Raw genomic sequence first — 23,394 nt, forward strand, 5'->3', positions numbered from 1 at the left:
TTTCTTTTTTCTTTCTTTTTTCTTTTTCGTTGTGTGTCGATATTTTATGCCGTCGACTGTCAGTCATCCATGGACATCTTACCGTTGATTCATGCATGATACTACTACTACTACTACTGCTGCTGCTGCTGCATAAACGTATTCAATTGAAAACTACCTACTGGAAAAGGAGGAGGGGGTATATTTTATTTTTGGATGCATCTCTTTGATATTAGCAAAGGGTAAATAAGAAGAGGAAGGAGAGTAAAAAGAAGATTGAATAAATAAAAGGACCCATGGAGGCTATGATCCTTGTTGCCGACGATGACATGGGCGTGGGTGATGATTTTAAACCATGGCTTGTATTACTATCATCACACAACGACCGGGATTTGGGTGTTTTTACACTGCCACCCGTTGTGTAATTCGTTTTCGTTAATACCGTCGAGTATCCGATCGAATCCAAAATTCTCAAAATTCCAGGTCCGATCGGGGAACGGTATGTTTTCTCCACTAGGAGAAGAGAGGGTGTAGTGGCACTCGTACTGGTAGCAGTCGCATTCGGGTGGCTCGTGGTACTATTCGTTAAAGCCGTTGCTACTGCTGATGCTGATGCTGATGCTGATGCTGATGCTGCTGCTGCTGTTGCTGCTGCTGTTGAATGGTTGATGGTGGTTGTGCTATTATTTGGGGTCGTACTATTCGTATACACAATCATAGTATCATTGTACTTGAGTTCCGGAATATCCTTATAAAACATAGCCACGAGTTCTTCCAACGTGTGTCCCATGTGGTACTGTCGCGTCATTAGGAAATCCGGTGTACGAGCATATTGATCATCCAAATGAGAAATCGCTAATCCAGGCCGGTTCAGCGTAGGTCCCGTAAACTCATAACGTGAGCGCTCAAACAGATCGGGTCCCGTCAACAGCGTCATCTTATGATACGTTTGATTCAAATAAGGAATCAAATTGTAACTGCTGTTCGCTATCGCCGGCGGTTGAAATTCAAAAGAGAGCGTCTCGGGCTCGGATAAAGAATGCCATAGTTGATGCGCTGTTGTCGACTGTTTCGCGCTATTGAACAGTTTGATAAAGTTGACAATAAATGCGTTGCTGTTTTGAACACAAAAATCTTGCATCTCAAAAGCGACTTCAGAAAGGTTAAACGTCTGCGTTCCGTTCTTGTTGTTGTTGCTGCTGCTGTCGTCATCATCGTCGTCATTATTCACCACGCTGATAAGGTATTTGTCAAAAATCATGTTGGGTTGAAAGCCGGTGACATAAGCAGGTCCAGTATCTTGATTGATAAACCAATAGGGTCCCGGCGTGACCACCTGCAATTCTGAAGCATCAATGATCCCGTCTACCAACGTACGGAACGGTGACGCGTCCGTCCAAAAGTAAGCAGCCCAAGAACTGAGAAAACCTAACCCATGCAGTAATTCATGCAAAACAATATACCGGAAATCCACTTGATTTCGTTTGATTGCATTTTTGCCTGATGCCTCTGTATTATTTTTTTCATCATCACTCTATTCAAAAAGGACGCCAATCCCCTGTGAGTGTCTTTTTTTCCTCATTCGATGCCCTATGCCATTGGGCACATGGATCGATAAAAAGTGAATACTTACGTAAAACCAATACACGCCTCCCGGTGGAGTCCCGGTTCCGTTCCAATCATACATGTTGTACGCCTCATCCAAATCAGTTGAATTCATATAAGCATCGTGATTGATCTCTATTTCAATATCATACTTTGCCCAAACGGAGGTACTGCTATAAGGTGCTAATTGTTTCGCTAATGCTTGAGGATACACATAGTTCAAATCCGCTCCATCCTCAAAAGGCAATGTGAATTGCGACGTCGGGGATCCCCACCCATAAGTCTCGTTAGCACACCTATGCTCGCAAAAGCTATAATAACGTACTTTTATCCTTTTGAAGGGAGGGGCTTGGTGTGTCAATCATTTCATTCAAAGCGTAAGGGACTACGAACAAAATCAAAAACATGGGGCTACTACTTACAACAAACTATTCTTCACATTAATCACTTGACTCACGAAATCAATCGCTGCTCCCACTGCTCGGCTGACTTTATCACAAAAGATATCATCCGCTCGACATTCCAAGTCATATTGTACAAGCGGATCAGATGTATTTGTATACTGCAAGGTCGTCGTATTGGACGTCGTGTTGGTGTGAATGTCATGGTAAGGTGTCGCTCTCCCCTTCAACGAACTTGTTGTATGACTACGGCTGCTACTCATCATCGCAGACGTAGCAGAGGAAACGAAGGGTACTGCGGACCCCTCTGACGGAAGACGATCCGTCACCGTGGGTAGAGACGGTGACGTCGTCGTGCTTGCGACCGCAGAAGCAGTCGTTGGCCTGATAAAGGGATCACTGCTTGACAGCAACGCTTCGTTCACTGTACTTGAAATAACCTGTTGTGGTGTTGTTATGACATCAACAGATGGAGTTGGCACCAGCGGCATCATAGACTGCATTGTCGGCGTCGTTACAGCCGTGGCTGCAGTGGAGCTGTCTGTTGCCATCGACGCCTGGGCATTCACCGCTTGACTACTGCTTTCATAAGACTGTAAGGAGACGAACGGTTTGCCAGACTGAAACATTGTTTCTGAAGGCTCGGGTGCATCTATTGGAACTGCACTCACGGTAGGGTCATCCTCGATGGCACCTTGACTGCCTTCCTCTTCTGAATGATCACTTTCACCTTCAGCATTTTCTCCATCTTCCTTTGGTGTATCTTCATCTTCATCATCATCCACTACTCCCTCCTTTGGATCCTCTTCTTCGCTATCTTCATCCTCGCTTTCCCCCGTCGTGCCAACATCAGCATCACTCTCATCACTTTCATCTTGATCATCATCAACATCTGGATAATTTGCTGGATTGGCTCCTGGCCATGCTTCTGGTAACGTTTCTTTTGCTGAAACGTCTTCATCGTCATCCTCATCTCCCTCCTCATCGTCTTCAGAGTTATCTTCAGCAGCAGAATCATCATCAGTGTCGTCTGTATTGTCGTCAGCATTCGCATCATTTTCAGAATCAGCATTTGTGTCAACACTATTGACATCTTTTCCTTCTGTTTTTGCCTCTGCAGCTTTTTGTTGCTGTTGTGCTTGTGCTCGTTGGGCCTGCTGTGCTTGTTGTGCCTGCTGTGCTTGTTGGGCCTGCTGTGCTTGTTGGGCCTGCTGTGCTTGTTGGGCCTGCTGTGCTTGTTGGGCGGTACCTGGGTTCGATACCACGGATGCTGGTATCACCACCGTCGCTGCGGGGTCTGCCATTTCTACTCCATCTGTGTTTGGGTATTGATCATCTGGACTGTCAATGGTAGGTAAATTATGAATAAAGTCTAATTGCTGAGCAAGGTACACAGATGTTGATTTCGATCGTTTTTCAAGTAAAACGAATGGTGAAGTGAAAGGATAACGACCATTGTATGTTGTTGTTCTTGTCGCTGTTGTTGTCACTGCTGCTTTTTCCTCTCCTACTGCCTTACTGTTGCATAACGCTGAAGGCAGCACGAGAGTAAAGAGAGTAAAAAGTAATGTGATTTGCAATACTACACTCCGAACAAACAGTTGCAGAAAACGTTGTGTAATAATACGCATTACTTTTTTTCTTTTTTTTTCTTAAAAGGAATTTTTTTTCAGAAAAAAAAAAAGGTGTGCCTTTGAACCTTGTTATTTCACTTCTTTTTTTTTTTTTTTGTTTTGTTAATAATGATCTGTAATGGTTCAAAAAAGCAACAAAATGTTTATATTGCAGAAAAAAAAATAAATTCGAAATTAAGAAAAAATAAGAAAAAAAAGCCCTATTCCTTGTTTTTTTTAAAAAAGGAAATCTCTTTTTCTTTTTTCCAAGGCAGTAATACAACAGTCAATTTATGCTGTATTTCTAAAAATATCAAAATACATTTTGGTACGGACACTAAAATTTCTTTGAGAATAAATAGAATAAAAAAAATTGAGATGAAGCGGGGCGTCAATGTTTGAGCCTCTTCTTTTTCAATTTAGTGAAAGGATGAGCGATAAATGCTTACTGAAACATGTAGGTAAAAGATGATGCCCACCTGGTGCTGTATTCAACAAAATAGCTCTTTCCATTTTTAACAGCCCTGTAACTGCATGAAATCAAATAGCTTCAAATTAAAAGATAAACTGCAGAATAACACGCGACAAGTGGTGAAGACCGTACTTGGTAGCATCGCTCCATACCAGGTTTGGAGAATAGGGCGAACATTCTGAAGTTGTTGCAGCTTCTTTAAAAGGGTATTGCATACGTGTTGTAATGGAAGCATGTATATACCAAACATATCTTGAAAGGAAAATGAGTATAAAGTGCTAGAATTATTGTCGTTCCCTGTACAATGATAGTCTCTATTTTATATATGATACAAAGGACTGTAGATCATGTTGGCCTCATGCTGGGTTGCCAAAAAATCATATGAAAATAGATACTTTGTAGCTTTCAGACTTGTGCCTATGCATACTGTTCTATTTAAAGATAACTGCTCCAAAGGGACAGAAGATGAGGTAATTCAAGACAATGTATGAAATATGAATCTCCCCTTGTCCTTTATTCATACCGAAAACCATGAAGGAGTGCGTTCACAGCAAACAGTCTTTTAATATTTTAACACCTCATTCTTTCAATGGGATTACAGACGGTACAAACATGCCCGTGGACATCTAGTCATTATATAAGTGTCACGAGGACCACTTTGATCATCACGGCGCGTTTTACCATCAAGATGTGATCGTATTGATATAGGATAAAAGGTATGGAATCACCGTACTAACTAGTGCTGATGCTAGCTGGTCTAGGTTAATTAAAACAGCCTAATAGGTCGAGTATCTCTTTTGCAAATCATCTAGAAGCTCCATAGCTTCTTAAAATCAAATCATCTGATTCATTCGGCTTTTCAGTGTGCCTTAATGAAACTTATAACAGATTTATGCTTTGCACACACACACACACACACACCCCCCCTTTTTTTTTTTCTATAAGAACTCCTTTTTCTGCCATCTGTTGCTGTGATTCATATCACTATGATACGAGATGGAGCTGGAGATTGACTTGTTTTCCCATCAACATGGTATTACTTTTTTGTTTGTCTTTTCGGTGGCAATGACAATAAAATAGTATGATTTTGTATGGGTTTTCAGATGACTGTCAATCACATACATCTATATATGTCTTGGGTATGCATTTAGGGAAAAGGAAGGAGGGAGTCGATAGAGGCGATACTCCTCCTCCGAAAAACATATGAGCCCCTTTGTGAAAAAGTTAGATAATGATAGACAGAGTGAAATAAATCACTCCCGCCATTCTATCTCTCTATCACACGTTTCATGCTTCTCCCCTGTTCCATGCACTTCAATGCCTAAAATAAATTCACAAGTTTATAGTTGTAGATCTCTTTTCTCATCTCTTCCACATTCTGCCACATAAAAAAGCTGTCATTGATACAAGTACATCTCTGTTACAACTTTTGCAATTCCATTCAGATATCAAACGAAACATGTCTGCGCCCAAAAGCTTATCCAAGAATACTTTTCTGAACATACAAGCAGCTGTCAATCTCGCCAAAAACACAGGATATCAATGTTGGATAAAGGCATACAATCCTTTATTTTGGATCGTCTCATTACTCTTCATTTATTGGAGAGATACCCAGCATTACCTTTTTCATCACTACTATCAACACAAATGCCGTATTTCAGCTACGATGACTCGTCATGACCCTCCTCCTTTTGAATATAGAAAGAGACTTTCAGCGAAAAGCAAACACACTCTCTCCACCCTCGCTCACCGAAATAACGCTCATTACAGTTATATCGATATGGACGGATGGCAAACAATAAAAACAGTAACTTTCATTGACACCCAATTAAATGCAAGTGCCCTGCAGAAACATCAACAAAGGTTGCATGATACTCATCTTCAAAAAAACCAATCCCACGGGCTCAAGGGTACCCATACAAATAGTTGTAGTAGTCGTACTCATTCGACGATCAGTTTTCGACACCCACTAGATGTACATCATGACCAAGCAAAAGCGCTACTCTCTCTTGTGGAGAAACAAGCTGAAACTGAGAACAAGAGAGACACTCATAAAAAACGATCCCTCTTTTCCATAAAATTGTCAATGTCACAGTGGAAACTCATCAAGAAAAGGAAACGCCATCAACAAGTAGAATCGTCAACAATATCAGCTGCTGCTATCGGTACAATCAATCAAGAGGATAAAAAACTTCCAGCATTCAACAAACGAAGATCATCCATTTTATTCTTGAAAAGAAGAGCAAGCCAGACTAGCACCTTCAGTGGTAGTAGTAATGATAGCAATACTGGCAGTGAGACAAGTAGCAGCAGTCAAAGAAAACGAGTGAAACGCTTGTTTACTTCTACTTTATCCTCATTGAAAGCAAGACCCTAAATACTATCTTATCCTATAAAGTAGTGAGCAAGGTATACATGCTATAAGTAATGGATGGCCCTTTGCATCAGCCGTTTGACCTATAATATGCAATAATAGATACAGAACAAAAAGAACAGAACACGAATGGACCCCTTCTTATTTCCGCCTTCCTCCATCAGATGTGTACGTACATGTATTTATGACCCGTTGCTTTCATCAGTTGATTAGACAGCTTTCAAGATAATTTGAATATTTCAACAGATTTATAGTAGAAGCACAGTACAACAGGATTAACTTTGAAAAAATCACAAATTGACAGAATTTTCTTCAAGTGTTGTACAATTTACATTTATCAAATAAATACACCCTGCTTTTTAGACACTCATTTGTCTATAGACAATAGCTTGATGGTTTGCTACTGATGAGTTTACTCGATAAAACCTCTCATGATGAAATGATCGCCACAACGCGCTTCTATGCTTTCTCAAAGAGAGAATACCAGATCGTATAAAAGGCGGAAGTGTATATGCATACGGAAGGAGAACGAAAGCACTCAGAATTCAAATTGCCTGCCGCACGCTCAGTTACCATAATGGACAATTGGGTTGAGAAATCAACTCAGCGAAACTTTTTTTGTGCAGTAGATCTTTTTTTTTCTTATTTTTCAACTCTTTCTTTTATTACCTTTCTTCTGCTTGCTCCATTGACAACCGTCATGCTGTAAAGTTGAATCGTGAATGAGAATAATAAAAAATGCTTAAGGATGATTGTAGCTAATTTTCCTTCCTTTCCACTTTTTTATGTTCTGTTTTTTGTAAAAAGCGAGAGTTACTCAAAGCATGCTACACTCATTAATAACTGTTATCCAGTAAAAGAGGGAGAGGCGAAACCAAAGTCTTCGGAGCTTAGCTATCTCGTATTTTATGCTAGTTCGAGGCCTGTTAAACTGACCAAAGTGGGTTTATTCTTGGAAAAAAAAGTCAAGTATGATGTTTATAAAGGCAGACATCAGTAAGTCAGAAAGAGAAAGAGACAAATCGCACCTACATTTTTGCGCATAATAAACTCAAAGCTCTTCTTGGTTTATAGGAGCAATAAGATTTCATTAGAAATCATCAAAGCTTTGATTGAAGCTTGTCATCGAGATTTGAATTTGTTCTCGAAAAATGTAGTGAAAATTATTGATATGGTTTTGGATACAAAAGATATCAGCATGATTGATTCAGCATGCCAAGTGGTAAAAAAGCGTCGTTCATTTGATCCTTGTACAACGCAGGCATAAAGACTCACTTATTCATATTATTAGTTTGTTGTATTTACAAAATATCATGAGGGATCAACTTTAGGTGTAGATTCAGAACTTACAAAAGACTATGAATTATTGTTAAAGAAATTTGCAGATTTCTGTAACTATCGAAGTACGGATGATACCCTAACATTAAAGTAAATCTCAATTGGCTGATAAAAACATGATAAAAATAGTGTCCATTAACATGATGTATCCTTTGTAGAATGAGATATATTGGTCAAAGAGGGTTACAAGCAGCAGCAAGGTCAAGTGCCTTACAAGCTTCTAATTACAAGTCTCAAGTTGAACTTATCATATCACCGCTGATCAATACATTATCCACCTCCAAAAATCCTGCCAATGCCTTAGCACAAAGGTATTACCTGAATGTCTGATTTTGTCGCTACTTGAAGTAAAATATAATCCTTAACACTATTCTATAGTCCAGACGAAGATATGGATAATCAACAATCAGCCACGCAGAATGAAACTCTCAATGTGCATTCCGTTGATATTCTAGCTGCTAAAACAACATCACTGCTACTCAAGAGGTCCAATGCTGTAGGTGTGAAACTGGTGTTAGGTCCTTTATTCGCGTAAGCAGGAATACAACAAATTGAGCTCCTTTGTGTAATGACGAATTTTGATTGCTCATGTCTTTTGTGTTCTACTCTAGATTTATGGATTCACACAAATTATGGTGGCCACCTCAATTTGGTGTATCCATGATGGAATTAGCTCTGGATTCACTGCAGCCTCAATATCGCTATTTACTTATTTCAGAAGTGCTTCAGCAATTAGAACTACTGAGTCACAATAACAAGATGACGGTCGACGTAAACAAGTTTGCCTGCTTAGTGTCCATGCTGGATACCATGTTGAATGCCAATGTACCTTTAGTGGGCGTATCAGTATTGGAAGTATTGAACTCTTTGTTCAACTATTTAGTAAGATCTGTAAAGGATTTCAAGGCATTCACATTGGTAGAAACCAACAACATCAACAATAGGGAAGCTACATCGATGGAGTTTACCATCCAGAATGGCCTTGTTCACAGTATTGGTGGTTTAGCTTCTCAGACTTACTATCTCAATCAGTTGAATGATATTGCAGGTTACGTTATCAGCAAGATGAAAGTGGGCCATCACCATCCAAAGGATTCGACCCAAACAGCAGAAGAAGAAAGCGACGGCGCAATGGATGGATTGCCGGCTCAAGAATATCGAAGTATTGCTCTACACTGCTTAAATGCTGTCATCACGACTTCTTCTTCCACCAACGAATCAGAAGGCAATGATGATGAGTATGGAAAGAGTAGCACGATGATAGAACCTACAGCTCCTGTCTTTAGCAACATCATATCTTTAGATGCTTGGTTCTCTGCTTTGGGTTTATTGACAGACCCATGTCAAGAAACAAGAGTTGAATTCGCAAACACACTTGTTCATTATTTTGAATCGACTTGTGCTGAAGAAGAAGCAACCATTGATATTTATCCCAAGCACACGATGAATCAGCATGGTGATGTCATGCTCGTCAATGCCCTGCATCAAGCCATTGTCGACTGGGTTCAGTTACCCAATATAAAAGCGGAGGACATTCATGCTATGTATCACATCTTGACGGCACTCACTAAGAAATTCGGTGCTGATGAGACAATCAAAGCTGTGCCTCTCATCTTCAAAGTGCAAGATTTGGTACAATTTTCCACTACATCCATCCAGGGAACTGCACGTCAGAACGCTATTGCTGCTCTGGTAATCGAGTGGCTCATGATGACAGGTCGCTTTTATAGAATTGACAGTTTAATACATTATGCTGACGAATTAAGAGAGGGACGTATCCAGTCGAATCAGTACTCAGCTATCTTTATGGACTCTAATAGCACCCGATGGGATAATAATCAGCCTACCACTACTATGACAACGAGTAGCAGTAGTAGTGTTCATTCGAAGAACGATGTAGCAAGTATAGACAAGTTGGATAGCAGCATTATCAACCGAGAAACTAGTTTAGAAGCAGATACGATTAATATCATTCCAGTAGATAAGTTCGTTGACCGTCCTACTGTAATAGATATATTATCAAAAGATGGGCCTTTAAGAGATGAAGAAGATACAGAAGGCACAGAATTGGAAAATAAACTAAAGGCAATTTGGGGAAACGAAAGCCACATAGCTTTATCAGCAACAGTAACAACAGCAGCAGGCCATCATGATCGTTCTTTTAGAATTAGGACTTCTCGTAATTTGAGTGATTTGAAAGCTAAATTAGCGACGTCTTGGGCACTGTCAGACGTGAGTCATATTGACCCAGATACGAACAAAAAACAAATGATTCGTGTTGAAAATTTAAAAGAAGCTTTGAATGGAGGATTGCTAGCAGCAGCATCCGCAGCATCCGCAGCAACAGCAAATAATACCACTGGCATTGCTTTCACTAATAAAGCCGATGAATTGCCTTCTGATATCAATACATTACTCCAAGCACTCTCACAACAAGGCAGTACAAATAGCCCACCTTTGTAAGTTATCATTTTGAGTCGAATAAACCATTCGAAAGGCAGAGAATGCTAATTCTATTCAAACTTTGTTTTCTATTAATAGTACAACTACATCTTTAATCAACCCTCCTTACAAGATCTAGATCCATTCTTTTACCGAAATCATAACATATTATCCTACCTCTTAATAAACGCTCTCATACTCATTACTCTGATCTTTGTCAATGATCTAAGTTGGATAAGAGATCTGATAAGCTGTTTGATCAAGATCTGATAAGGAATTTTGTCACCATCTTATTCCTTTTTTTCCCTGTGTATAAAGGAAGCTAAAGGAGGCATGACTCAACTATTGGACATCGTTAAATGCGTGTATCGTATACTTTATTGGAAACAATCAGCATTTATTTTTTGTATCAGGGGGATAAGGAACCGAGGAGGCAATGAAAGAATAGAGGGTATATGTTCTACTGTTTTGATATATCGTATTGTAGCTTGACGTATAGTAAGGTATCTTTATGAAAAAACGTATTTTTTTTTTTGTTTTTAAAAGTCGCAATTTTGATGTGTAGTTTTTGCTGCAGCAGTTGTTGTTGTTGTTGTTGTGCCTGCTGTTGCTGCTGTTTGACGAGGTATATGGTTCCAAGCATGTAAGAAAATAGGCTGCGTTGCTTCATGATTACTCTTTGGCTGTGTATATATATTTTGAAAGACAGCCTCTTCACTTAGCTGGGCACTACTACCGTTCAGATGAAAGATAGGTGGCTCCTTAAAGAAATGTGCAGATGTTAAGCAGATAGGCGACAACGAAGGCGATGGATGAGAGTGAGCGTTAGATTCATGAAGAGAAGAACAGGCTGATGCAGCAGTAAGTGCAGGTGAAGCAACAGCTGTTGAACAACGAGGAAAATCCTTTAGTTCCGCATAGTCGTACCCTAGAAGTGGATGGTTGTTTAAAGCATCCGCCCGGAGACACTCTTCAGAACAATAGAGTGAATTCTATATAAAATAAACAAGTCAATTTTTGTAAGCTTAAACTTCATTGTTGTTGATCGTTGTAAAATAGTTATATCACTTACAGAATAAGGATGAATAGCATTATCACAGTAAGTACACCAATTTAAATCAGCCATTAAAATAAGAGAGTTGTTGTGATAGCAGATGGATGTTTTGAATAAAAGATAATGAAAAGGAAGAAAATTAATGGGAAAGATAAGCTACTTTTATATTAAAAGAGAGGGTTTCAGCAAAGAAAATAGCTCATTTTTATCCACAGAAAGTTCTACAATTGCACACACGCACAAGCACACAAAAAACAACAAAAATCATCCAATACAGATTTGCATATTACAAACAATGACTTACACAGATCTCTAGTCCGTGCCCCCCTCTTTTTTCTCTTTTTCTCATCATTTTATAACATCGACATTTGATTGGTTGGAAATGACGGAACAGACCGTTCAAAATGCATTTTTCAGGAGAAATCCTGTATCAAAAAGACTTTTTCATTTTCAGGCACGTGTACAACAAAGTACTAGGTTTTAGAAAAGCACAGTATCTTCGTTTCAGATTCTTTAAAAAAATATTCGAAATTTTTTATAAGCCAAATTTAGACTCTTTTGAAAACTGGTTTTAGACTATTCTCAAGCTGAATTTGGACAAGAGACCTTTAATCCTAAATTATTCACTGCGAAATAAAAGCATACAAAACCAATGAACTGCTACCCCGCAATTATGTGCCATTTGAGCTTAAGATTGTTGACATTAATGAGGGAGCAATGGATGATCTCTTTTAGGTTGATGAATCCCTGGAGCATCGTGGTCCTACAGGTGTTAGAGAATTCTTGGTTAAGTGGAAAGGTTACTCTGAAGAAGATAGCACTTGACACAAGGTGAGTGACTTCTCAAGCCAAGAAATTTACAAGATTATTGGGATCAATGTGACTTGCAACAGCAGGCCAAGGAAATAGTAGATCTGCTAAAAGATCCAATTCTTCAAAGTGCAAGACTCCTACTCAAACCTAAAACAGAGAGCAGCCACAGACGAGAGAAAAGAAATCGAGGCGAAAACAGTAACTGCTATGCGCACAGATGCAGTTAGAGAAAGTAATTTTCACTTTCAATATATGTTGCCAGGCGGAATATCGCTATCTTTTCAGAGATTTTGTTTTTATTATGGGGTAATTAAATCAGTCATGCTTGACTTAGCCTATCAATTAACGATAAGATAGCCGCACACAATCCATAGGTGAGAGTGTCCTAGGGGGTGGGGGGAATAGTGCTGTATATATGAAACATAAGTCCGTACATAGATATTAACAGAGACGATTAAAGCCTGCAATACTCAATATGTGGCTATCCTGTACATAGCACTACTTTCTTCTGGTACTTCGTTGTTCACTGCGAGATTGCATTTGGATAAACTATAGATACTTTATTGTCTGAGCATTATGAGATAACTTTATTTGATAAATAGACTTCAATGCCTACAACATGTTCCATATATATTACTATCCTTTGCCAGATAATTTAAAAATAAGATCCAGTGGACATAATTTGCTGAGGTGACTTGTTACAAATGAATGACGCAGCAGAGACCTGTCTCTGTTCAGCTTTCACCACTTGTACCAGACTCAGACATTAGCCAGAAAAAGCATGTCAATTCCAGCAATTAACATATTTCTCTAAGTCATCTATATCCGCCTATGGATATCCAATAATATCCTTTCACATAAGCAAACCAATTGATATAAGTAATATAGCATGTCTCATGCTACCTGCTGTATTTTCCTCAAAATTTCCAAGCAAGCAAATCTCTGAACTTCGCAAGGCGTATTCTCTTCCTCAGATCAAGCTCCTGACTATATATAAATATGGTCTCCTTGTCCTTGTCTTGAATCGACTCTAAATAAAACCTACCATAGGTTTCACAGATTTGTCTTTGTTCTTTCTTTTACCTATTCACAACACAACGAATGATCTCTTATGTATCTGATCATAGAAAATCCCATTTGACTTCAACAATCTAACGTGAAAAGACCGATAGATAACCCTATTACATTCTTATTCTGTTAATAACGTACTCGTTACATGCTTTTGCTTTTTCAGTAAGGATAATATCCCTATGAAACTTTGCTGACGAAGGAAGAGGGTTAACAATGCGTCTAAATTTATAACTGTTGGAGCCACCGACATCCGTATCATTTTCTTATTCAGAGGTATTTTGCGCGGCTTCCGCTAATTTAAGCTGCAATTGTTGGACTGTTGATACCATGAATCAATGTACAAACGATCGTTTCTTGTCAGACCGCGTATTGTTGGCTTATATACTACCTTCGTTTTCACTTTCTTTCAAATGATCTTCATTGTTTTGGTCGACTGTTTCTTCTTCATAAGACGAAATTTCAATGATGCTTATTTGCTCTCGACGGTTATTTTGCAACAGAATATACTGTTGTTCATCGACAGGTGACATTTTCTTTGAAAAAAAGTTAGACATTGCAGAAATGGTTGTTAGCAATGTTACAAGTATGTTAGTAGTTGTGGAAAGAAATGTATATCTAGCTTTTCGCAGTAGATATTTTTCTTCTCACTGGGCTTTTGAACTTAGACTAAAAATAAAGTTTTACTAATTTGTTCTCGTTGAGCTTTTTGATCAATTTTATATGATATTTACCATCAAAGAGTCGTCAAATACCACAAATTGTTCGCTGTTGTTACCGCGCTGAAAAAATTCAAGGAATATCTTTGGGGGCATAAGTTTTATGATTTATACTAGTACTTAAATACAAATACATGAAGTATTGTACTTATTATACGAGAGCGAAAGGATCTTTGTTGTTATCAACTTTTCATACTTTATTTATCGAATTTGTACTACTAAAAAATATATATAATATATGGAAATAATAAAAAATTTTAACTTCATCTTCTTGAATGAGACAGTAGAAAGAGCAAAGAGAATAAGAGAGGAGTGGTGGGTGGGAACAACAAAGATCCTTTCGCTCTCGTATAATAAGTACAATACTTCATGTATTCGTATTTTAAGTACTAGAATTATGTTAAGCTTGGTATAATTTGCGTATACCAATCGTCTCAAAGATAACACGGCTGCCAATACTTGCGCAAAAGATGCAGCGTGAATTTCATCCTTGGGAATGGTAAAGCTACCTTTCCTATATGTCACGAGATGATTTTCTGAAAGGTATCGCGTACCATATATCATGAGTTTCAATCCTTGTCATTGACAAGTGATTGCTTCAAGATGTTTCATGATTTGCATGCTTCCAATGTTGCCTCTCCATTTCCTTAACATGGCTTTTTGTAACGCTTTACCTTTTTTCAAGTCGCTTTTTACACCTTTTAAGCCAGGTTTCTCTTCTGCCGAGAGGTAATCGTTATCATCATTAACATTTCTCAGAATAAAGTCGACACGCTGATTATCAACATCTTTAAATTCTTTTGTGATGTTGGAGTAACAGTCGGCTCTTTTGGAAGTAAATTTATCATCATACAAAAAAGCATTGTCGAAAACAGCCGAGTAAACATGGCTACGGAACCACGATTCATTATGATCCGTCTTCAATAAAATTCGGGAAGACCAGAGTTCTGCTGCTGTAGCAAAGGCTAATCTGATGTACCGACATATGGGATCCATATTTTGCTGAGCGTAAAAGCTCGCTAGCAAATTGTCAATATCGATTCGGCTTTTGCATTTGCTTATCTTCATCAACATTTCGCTTTCTTTCTTTGTTGCCATAGGTTGTAATCTCGACTCTAATTCATCAATGGCTTTTTTTAGGTATTTTTTGTACCGCTTTGCAATCTTGTCTTCCATTAAATCCAAATGTCCATCTATACCAAATTTATCACATAAAGAGATTAATCTGTCAGCAGGAGTCATATCTCTAAAATGGTCATCGAATGGGGCTTGACTGGCTTGTTCGTCTTGTCGATCTTGTTGGCCTTGATGATCTTGTTGCTCTTGTTGACCTTGTTGGATTCTGCTGATAACAGCTTCATCCGAAAACTGGCGTATATAAGTAGCCATGTTCAACAATTTCCTAACCGGCGTCGAGGTACAGATTTTTTGAATGGATTGCTTGATTGATTCAATTTTCTCTTTCTCCTCGGTACTGCAGTTGCCACTTCGATCCTTGTATTTGTTTAGACATCCTTTTAAATATATTTCGCCCAGTTTTTTCAGGTTGTTATTTGTGGGCTCAATTACAAGTTGTTCGCCAATAAGGATTTTCAAAGCAGCTTCATATTTCCATTCGGAAATAGCATGTTTCTCCAAGTAATTATCTACAATCTCACGAATTTGATTATAGTCCTCTTCCAAATTCAAGGTGTTACGCAAGGCACGGGCAGCAGCAATTCTTTGCTTTTTGGAGGCAGCGCGGCCAGGAAGAGGAGCGGAAGGTCTTTTGCCGGGGTTGGCAGGGCTAAAAACAGGGGGTTTAGCGGCGAGAGAGGCGAAAGTTGGCTGATTGTTCAAGGTTTTTGGGGTAGCAGCAGCGGTTTGGGTGTTACCAACAGGTAAAACCTCATCAGAAGAGACAGTAGTAGAAGTGGGATCAACTGAAGTTTGCAGATGTCCACCTTGATGGGTTAATTGCGATCGCAATTCAGACATCTCACGTCGCAAATCGTCATTTTGTTTTTTTAATTCGGCATTTTCAGTTTTTAGTTGCGTAAGTTGTTGAAATAGAGTATCGTGTTCAGACATGCGCGTTTCAAATTGTCCAAGGTGTGACTGAACATATTCTATAAACGCTTGTGCAGTTGCAGGGGTGAAGGTACCCTCAATTCCAGCGATTCGAGGAGAAGATGGAGTTGCCATTAACGAGATGCAATTGTAACTTTTTTGCGCAGAGTCGTTCAATCAGGCTGAAAATAAACTATTTTTGCTGCCGGAGTGTCTCAAAGAAAATAGCAACGGCAAAAACTTTTTCAGAACACAATCTATTCTCTTTTATATCTTGATTTTTAGCAACAGCCAGAACATGGTTGCACGAACTGGTCGATTTCAGGAGAGTAAAAGGGAGATAAAGACAACCACTTTTAAGGATAATGATATAACATTCAGCATATTTGGAAGTATGCATTGATTATCCATTACCATGCATGATTAATTGAACTTGAGGTTGGTCAATATACACACAGCAGTTTTGACAAGTTGAATATAAGATGAATTGCTTAAGAGCTGCATAAACAATGGCTTTTAATGAAAACCTAATTGTTTGTTGTGCCTCAGTTGACCGTATTGTTCTTCTAAATAAAGTTCGTATGAACTTTCTAACACTTAAGTTACATTCACTTACCATATCACAAATGTTTATTTTCTGTGTTTTAACACCAGTAAATTTGCTGATATGGTTTGGTCAAAGCATCTACAATGCTCGAGTACGTACAATCAGATAGAGAATACATTCTTCCACTGCCTATTTTTATCACATCTAATATAGGTTTTGTACAATATAAAACTGGAGGCCCAGTGTAAAAAATTACACATGAAAAAATCAGCTCTGAAATTAGTGACTAAAACATAAACATCTCACAATAATAAACAGTGACTAATAAAATGGCTCAATGTCCAACCCCCTTTAGCCTTATGCTTATTAACAATTTGTACTCTTTTGGCATGCTTCTATATGCTTCATACATTCGGGGGAGGTGGTGGGGTGGTTTTATTCTCTCAACCATCGGCTACATGTCCTTCAATCTTATCAAAATTCTTCGGCGCATTACCAAATGAATTAAGCTTGCATTTTAACTAAAACCACAATTCTCAATTAGACTTTGGTCAGCGAGTACTAAGGTCAATCAAGAACATCTATTTTATCCTATCTGAACCATTCTTTGGCTTTAGCCAGTATGTTAAGGGCCATAATTTGAGAGTTTCCCAAGAAGACACGGTTCAGTATATCACAGTATCCATTCCGCCCTCTAACTTGGAAATGAAACGGGGACTCAATAAACCTTTTTGACTCACGTCTACTTTTCCCCCCTGAAACTCAGATTTACTGCTTTGAGCAGTTATAATACAGTACACTGAAACAATTAAGATTTCAGGCACACTTCAACCTTACTGGTAATCGAAATATCTCGCAGTGGCGTTGTAAAATTCATTAACATGAACAATATTACTAGGTTGTCACTACTATTTCCTTAATTTCACTATGAGCTCCGTTCTACCTCGCATTTATATAAAAGACTATCCAAATTCTAAAACAAAATAAAAATACAAGAACCTTGTTCGGCCTCTATGACTCATTTAGTCTCCATTAATTAACTAAATAAATATTCCTGTTATCAAGAGATATCGCAACCTCATCTAAGCGTAATCAAGGGAATACACCATTCACGTTGGTCTATGGTCGGCATTCTAGACATATTTGAGATCTAAAGATGTGATCTTTTGGGAAGTGGAAGAAGATAAACTGCTGGATTTCGTTATAGAGCGACGAAGAGTTAAGGATGCTAAACTCGGTTTTCACCGATCTGACAGTAGCTAACAATGAATAGTATGAGCAAAAGCTATTGACGCAGTATAATAAGGGATTAAAGAATAGGCGATTCTTTCTTAATGATATGGTTATGTTGCAGAATTTAGGCCTTCTGATGAAGACAAAGTAATGGTAACTCGCTGGTTTGAGCCATATCATATTTGTGAAGTTATGTCTCGTTATGTATACAAGATATATCTGATAGTGGCGCTGTGTTGCCTCAAGTGTATCATGCTGATCAAATGAAGTTACATAGCTGATCTTGACTCTCTACGAGTTTGTCTTTTTATGTCAGACAAAAGAATTAGGTGCGGTCTGTCAAACCTGCGTAATTATTAATGACTCTCTTTGGAGGTACAATAGCCGTAAAGCTGATAGGGCTAACTAATAAACAAATATCCCTTGACATACCTCCCTGTCATGCATTAGTCCCAAAGATATAATATATATATACTATTGAGAACCTCATCCTTAATAAAACTAATTTTTTGTTCGCTAAGGTATTCTCGGAAATATAAGTGCCAGTGCCGCTTATGTAAGAAAGTAAGAGTTCGGCCTTTGAAGGTATCAGTGTCAAAAGATGTCATGTATAAACAGGTGACACAACGCGGACATGCAGTCATTTTTGTGCATGGTTGTCTAGCATAGGCTTATTGAGGCAGTGCTGTTATGGACAATAGAAGCGAATATTTTATTTTATTTTAATATGCAGATCAGTACTTCAGCAAACTTGATGATTTCCGGCAACCTTTCTGCTTGGAGTACTTTCCGTTTGTAGAGACGCAATCTCGATACTACCTTAACACTCCCGTGAAAGAAGGCGCCTGGCGTAGATGATGTACGCATAGAGATGTTTCAGGGCCTTACCAATTTTACTTCTATTTCTATTTGAACTAGCTTGACAATGGCCCTACACTCCTCAGCTGTGGTGCATTACTTACGCTATCCCAATTGTTTAAAAAAGGTGTTGTAACCAAGATACTACAACACGTCTTAATCTACAGTACAACTTCAGTACCTGCTTGACAATCTGACACACATCTACTTTGATACCCGCTTGCGGCTAAAATCTTATCATTCTCATAATAGTTTTGGTTCAGTTGTATTATTAGTTGAATACCCGTTAATAACCCCGTTTCTTATATAAATGTATCATTCTCAACAAATTTGAATAAAGAGTATCTTTGTTGTGTGGTCATTTTACTGTCTTATTTTATTTGTGTAAGTCCTTAATAACTGGATACATTAAACAGTTCACCCGCAGATCAGGTAATTGTCGTCCAATAAGTCCTACCTCTGCTTTTCGTAAGTTTTTAGAACATTGTATGCAACAGCACTTACCGATCGAAAATCCCTCGCTCATTATCGCTTAAATCGGTTTTTGTATTATACGAAGTTCCTTAGCTCAATCATTCTGTTTAGCTGAAATATGTAACATTTCAGACATCGACCTAATATTGTTCTAGTTGCTGAGCCGAGGCATTACAATGGATTTTGTTGATTTTGAATATGCAGCTGCACTTGTTGAGTTTAATGAGTCATTCGACCATATGGAAACCGACGACTTAAGCATTCAGTATTGTGAATTAGCACTAGTCCAGGCTACAGTTTCCCACGATGTCGACTTGGAGGAAATGACAGCGATCCGTATTCATTAGCTTAACGACTAGCCTATCAACGCTGATGAAAGTTCAGTAATGAAACGAGAAGCAAAATAAAATGAAGAAATCTCCTTGTTAACGGTCGAATTTCAAGAGATCAATATCTCCACTAATACCTACAAGAACTACGTTCCTGAACAGATTAAGCGCTTTGTTTATTTGAGTCGGGAGGAAGGAATGCCCGTAACAAAAGCTGCAAAAGCTTGTGGTCTAAGAGGTACGGCTTTGGAGATAAGGAGAGAGTACGATGTCTTTTATAATCACCTAGGGCAAATATACGCAATAATACTCTAAACTAAACTACAGGTATTTTCTTATTCTACCCACACCAATCATATTTTTTTAGGCATGCGCTTTCCCTAAATAGATCACTCATTCCAAAAGAAATGAAAGAGATCTAAATGCTACCTCGAAATAAAGATAATCAATTCCTTCGTTACAGTCTCGCTACTTAACTTCGTCCACTATAGTCCTTACAAATTTAATAAGTTTTACATTTTTTTAAGCGAATTATGTATATTTACTTACCTTAATTCAAATAAAACTTCAATCAACAATATGGCGAAAACCAGAATCAAGGACACAATATCAACAGACTGCTGAGTCTCACCAACACCCCTTGGAGCTTGGTTTACAATATCAACCTTAAGCTCACGTAGCCATTGATATAGATGATGTTACCCTGGATGATGGTAGTATCGGCACTTTACATTTCCGCTCGAAGCAGATAAACAACGGCATTGCCCATGATGTCCTCTATAATCTAGCTCCAGAATCTATGCAAACTTCGGAAGCAGAATCAGAGCGTCTTGTTCGTTATATCAGGTGTATGGGAAAAGTACATCGATTTCACTCGCCAGCTCCTCTTTTGGGAAATCAACACAACCATAGCGATACCGCCACTGATACCCGTATTGCAAAGGACCTTCCATACTGGCAAAGAAATGGTCCCGGTAATAAGTGGCATCAGCTTCTACCATGTAGGAAACAATTGAGATTTTTGAGATGCAAGTGAATACGGCAACCCTAACCTCAACAAAAAAAGTTTTTCATTTGTCTTAACCAAATTTTTTCATCTCAAATAAATTCAAACTGTCTCATTTATCGATCTCAGTAGAAAGAAAGCGTCCAAAAATTTATTCAAGATTCAATCAAATAAGCATAAAGATGATACTGAAAACACAAATTTTAAGGGACTTTCTTCTTTTATCGAATTACACTATTCTAATTGATTGGGACTTATTTCTAATTGATCTGTGCTTGCATAAAGTTTCTTCGACTACGTTAATGGATAAAAATTTTTTGTTAGACCCAGAAATTTTTGAAAAATGTCAGTGTACGGAAAATTTTCTGATGAAAAACTCAAACGCGATCTTTACCATTCGCCATATCTGCACCACATTATCGTCCGCCGTGCTTGCAATTGTCCAATTTTCCAAAGGATTCCAACTAAATTCAGATATTCTATTTGTATGTCCAGCATGGACAAACTTGAGTCAAGTATATTTGAGTTTCATCAGTTCCGTTATTATCAACAATCCACTTTCAATTGCTTTATCGTTCCTTACCATAAGCTCTGGTGGTCCATCTTCTGCATCCTCTGCCGATTGTTCCTGACCGATATTTCTCAAATCCCAAATAATAATCTTACGATCTGCACCAGCTGATGCGATGATAGGTTCATCATGGGGGCTCCAAGCTACTTGTGTAACGTGTCCATTATGGCTTTCCAAAGAGTATAATTTCGTATTCAGTTTACGCATATCGAACAACCCTACTGACTAATGAAACAAAGGAATCAATACCTTTTACAAAGTATATCATGCTCAACGGTTAGACTATTTCCTTCTCTTATACCTTATCAGAACTACCAGTAGCTAACATCCAATCCCTTTTAGGATGGTAGGCAACCGATTGAATTTCATCTTGGTGTGCCTTAACTGTTTGACGTGGTTTGGCAGGGTCACGGATGTCCCAGCTATATTTTTTGGTTATATTAAAGAAAGGAACATGAGATGTGGTACTTTCCTTCTTTTTTGTTTCACTATAATCTTACATCATCAACTGTTTATCATCAGCTACAGAAGCAAATATAGAATCATGGACAGAATTCCAACTCACATCCTGTAAAGGTAATACCATTAAAGTTTAGTTTGTGCTTTGTCAATGTTTACGCGTGTGTGCGCAACTATACGTAAATGTCTAGAACACTCTTTCGCCATCAATGGATGGCTCTTCAATTTCGACAAAACGCTTACATTTACTGGACACTTGTGACCATGATATGTTTGCAAAGGTTCTAATTCATTTCTACTATTTTCTGGTTGCTGACTGACATCCCAATGACATATTAATCCTTCGAATCCTGCACTTATGAGATGATGTTTTTTTGTTCTTTGTGGGTTCCATGCCAATCCATAACCTTCCAGTGCATGCCCTTTTAATCTTAATATAGGCTTTACATAACTTTCATCTATATATTCTTGTTTAATAGTACGGTCGAATACCAACACTTCGCCTGTACGGGTTTTTGTCGCAATAATATCCGGATTATGTGGTTGATAACGTGCTCTGTTGACTTCTCCTTCATGACGTATCTTTTTCAATGGGCTTAAATTTGGTTTGTGGTGATTTGGATGAATCTGTTTTTCCGGTACGTTGAAGCTATGGATTTCAAGATACTCTGTTTCTTCATCGCTCGTGTGTGTTCCTAATATAAGTTCTTGTTTGATAAATCCATCTTCACTTTTACGTGTAGTAGAGAGTTTGTACGTAAAGACTCGATAAGCTGATTATTTCTTTGCTAAAGCAGTGAAGCATTCATAATACATAATACTCACACTTTTATTTGTGGTAACCACTGACACGTGAGTGAAGGCCATGTCAACGGTCGTATTATAGCCATGTCATATAATAAATGTGCATTCTTTCTCCATTGGTTAAAATCGCGATTGATTATCTTTTGCTGCCTTTCTTCCGCGTCTAAATTCAATTATTCTTGTCAGTGGAAGAAGCTTTACAGTGGATGGTTGATTTATGACTTTCAATTACCTTTGTCTGATGGCATTTTTTATTTCTGAAGCTGTAAGCAAAATGGTAACTGAGATATAAAAGAAGTTTAAGGCCACAAAACACGCTATTATCCAAAGAACGATACCAACGAGTCACGTTCAAAAAATGGTTTGTGGTTTTTTTTTTTTTCCCTGGAGGTAGTAACCCCAAGTAAGGCGCAAACAGATGAATTTTGCATGAATGCGCTTGTATTAGGTAGAATCAATAACTCATGGCTATACTCCTTATCAATTTGAAAATGTATGATATTGATGTTGGATTGTCAGTTTAATTAGAGGTAATGAAGTCATCGAACAAGCTGGTGTATGTTATAAACAGGGGGAAAATACGCCAAATACTTACAACAGCAATGCTTACACTGCAATGTTAAGAGTTTTTCGTTATTAGAAGCAGCTAGATTATCACTAACATCTTCTCCGTTCTTCCTCATCAATTGTAGAGTTCAGAACCTGACAAAGTCGAGGATAACTATTTGTTAAACATCTCCTTAATGGCTCTTAGCGTCATCGAACTACTATGGATACCTTGGGTTTTTGCTTTAACATTAACAAATGTTATCTATTAGTGAAAAGCGCATAAGCACGCTTAATTTTTGCTCACTTTCTGAAACGAGTATTCAGTAGATTGCCAAATAAAATAGCTGTAAATGCTAAATGATGAACAGATATATACTTTCATCTAATATGTGCAAAGAAGTGTTAACGACAGAAATGAGAGTGAAGAAATGCAGAAGCACAATTTATTGAACTTTTTTTTTTTTTCTTTTTATATGTCATAATGGCTAATGTATAAGAATATTAAAAAATATGCCCGTTATTATACTACAAGTAGAACGGAGTAAGTATGAGATATTAATGCGCTTGTAACAGTAAGAGAATATGCAAATTATTCGTTATATACATAAAGTATAGGTATATCAAAAAAAAGGGTAAT

At 38.1% G+C, this 23,394-nt stretch overlaps 7 protein-coding genes across 7 annotated transcripts; 3 read left to right on the forward strand and 4 right to left on the reverse strand.

Moving 5' to 3' along the window:
• Nucleotides 1-211: 211 nt before the first annotated feature.
• On the reverse strand, nucleotides 212-2,248 carry BDF20DRAFT_816775 (uncharacterized protein; the record flags this gene model as incomplete). The annotated part of the gene is made up of 4 exons (XM_053077186.1): nucleotides 212-524; nucleotides 711-1,486; nucleotides 1,613-1,916; nucleotides 2,007-2,248. 4 exons carry the CDS (start codon nucleotides 2,246-2,248, stop codon nucleotides 212-214), a joined length of 1,635 nt encoding a protein of 544 aa, XP_052938352.1.
• Nucleotides 2,249-5,529: 3,281 nt separating this feature from the next.
• BDF20DRAFT_834050 (uncharacterized protein) lies at nucleotides 5,530-6,447 on the forward strand (the record flags this gene model as incomplete). The annotated part of the gene is made up of 1 exon (XM_053078704.1): nucleotides 5,530-6,447. The coding sequence occupies one exon, from the start codon at nucleotides 5,530-5,532 to the stop codon at nucleotides 6,445-6,447; it is 918 nt and encodes a 305-aa protein (XP_052938353.1).
• Nucleotides 6,448-7,109: 662 nt separating this feature from the next.
• On the forward strand, nucleotides 7,110-10,435 carry BDF20DRAFT_860519 (uncharacterized protein). Its single transcript, XM_053080526.1, has 7 exons — nucleotides 7,110-7,149; nucleotides 7,252-7,440; nucleotides 7,519-7,666; nucleotides 7,736-7,872; nucleotides 7,941-8,093; nucleotides 8,161-8,313; nucleotides 8,394-10,435. The coding sequence occupies exons 1-7, from the start codon at nucleotides 7,145-7,147 to the stop codon at nucleotides 10,243-10,245; spliced, it is 2,637 nt and encodes an 878-aa protein (XP_052938354.1). The 5' UTR covers nucleotides 7,110-7,144; the 3' UTR covers nucleotides 10,246-10,435.
• A 526-nt stretch (nucleotides 10,436-10,961) lies between these two features.
• Nucleotides 10,962-11,350, reverse strand: BDF20DRAFT_808093 (uncharacterized protein; the record flags this gene model as incomplete). The annotated part of the gene is made up of 3 exons (XM_053076559.1): nucleotides 10,962-11,074; nucleotides 11,117-11,216; nucleotides 11,297-11,350. Coding segments are annotated over 3 exons (267 nt in total), but the record flags the coding sequence as incomplete, so codon positions are not given.
• A 2,860-nt stretch (nucleotides 11,351-14,210) lies between these two features.
• Nucleotides 14,211-16,494, reverse strand: BDF20DRAFT_860530 (uncharacterized protein). Its single transcript, XM_053080527.1, has one exon. The coding sequence runs from the start codon at nucleotides 16,060-16,062 to the stop codon at nucleotides 14,458-14,460; it is 1,605 nt and encodes a 534-aa protein (XP_052938356.1). The 5' UTR covers nucleotides 16,063-16,494; the 3' UTR covers nucleotides 14,211-14,457.
• A 2,427-nt stretch (nucleotides 16,495-18,921) lies between these two features.
• BDF20DRAFT_860531 (uncharacterized protein) lies at nucleotides 18,922-19,532 on the forward strand. The gene is made up of 3 exons (XM_053080528.1): nucleotides 18,922-19,033; nucleotides 19,125-19,408; nucleotides 19,510-19,532. The coding sequence occupies exon 2, from the start codon at nucleotides 19,216-19,218 to the stop codon at nucleotides 19,384-19,386; it is 171 nt and encodes a 56-aa protein (XP_052938357.1). The 5' UTR covers nucleotides 18,922-19,033; nucleotides 19,125-19,215; the 3' UTR covers nucleotides 19,387-19,408; nucleotides 19,510-19,532.
• A 968-nt stretch (nucleotides 19,533-20,500) lies between these two features.
• BDF20DRAFT_972037 (WD40-repeat-containing domain protein) lies at nucleotides 20,501-22,523 on the reverse strand. Its single transcript, XM_053085035.1, has 8 exons — nucleotides 22,441-22,523; nucleotides 22,230-22,371; nucleotides 21,648-22,134; nucleotides 21,446-21,513; nucleotides 21,247-21,367; nucleotides 20,958-21,170; nucleotides 20,769-20,879; nucleotides 20,501-20,668 (listed from the first exon to the last, which is right to left on the reverse strand). Exons 1-8 carry the CDS (start codon nucleotides 22,454-22,456, stop codon nucleotides 20,609-20,611), a joined length of 1,218 nt encoding a protein of 405 aa, XP_052938358.1. The 5' UTR covers nucleotides 22,457-22,523; the 3' UTR covers nucleotides 20,501-20,608.
• Between the last annotated feature and the right edge of the window lie 871 nt (nucleotides 22,524-23,394).

The sequence above is a fragment of the Mycotypha africana genome (assembly GCF_025528875.1).
Source record: "Mycotypha africana strain NRRL 2978 chromosome Unknown BDF20scaffold_3, whole genome shotgun sequence".
Taxonomy (NCBI): Eukaryota; Fungi; Mucoromycota; class Mucoromycetes; order Mucorales; family Mycotyphaceae; genus Mycotypha; species Mycotypha africana.

Excerpts from the sequence above, each read along its gene's own strand:
- BDF20DRAFT_860530 (XM_053080527.1), bottom strand. The coding sequence starts at position 16,062 with ATGGCAACTCCATCTTCTCCTCGAATCGCTGGAATTGAGGGTACCTTC.
- BDF20DRAFT_860531 (XM_053080528.1), top strand. The coding sequence starts at position 19,216 with ATGGATTTTGTTGATTTTGAATATGCAGCTGCACTTGTTGAGTTTAAT.
- BDF20DRAFT_860519 (XM_053080526.1), top strand. Across the intron at positions 7,441-7,518 it reads GTTTATAAAGGCAGACATCA|GAGCAATAAGATTTCATTAG; the intron begins GTAAGTCAGAAA and ends CTTGGTTTATAG. Across the intron at positions 7,667-7,735 it reads TTGATTCAGCATGCCAAGTG|TTTGTTGTATTTACAAAATA; the intron begins GTAAAAAAGCGT and ends TCATATTATTAG.
- BDF20DRAFT_972037 (XM_053085035.1), bottom strand. Across the intron at positions 22,135-22,229 it reads TGGTTACCACAAATAAAAGT|TGAAGATGGATTTATCAAAC; the intron begins GTGAGTATTATG and ends TACACGTAAAAG. Across the intron at positions 21,368-21,445 it reads GATGATAAACAGTTGATGAT|CTGGGACATCCGTGACCCTG; the intron begins GTAAGATTATAG and ends CAAAAAATATAG.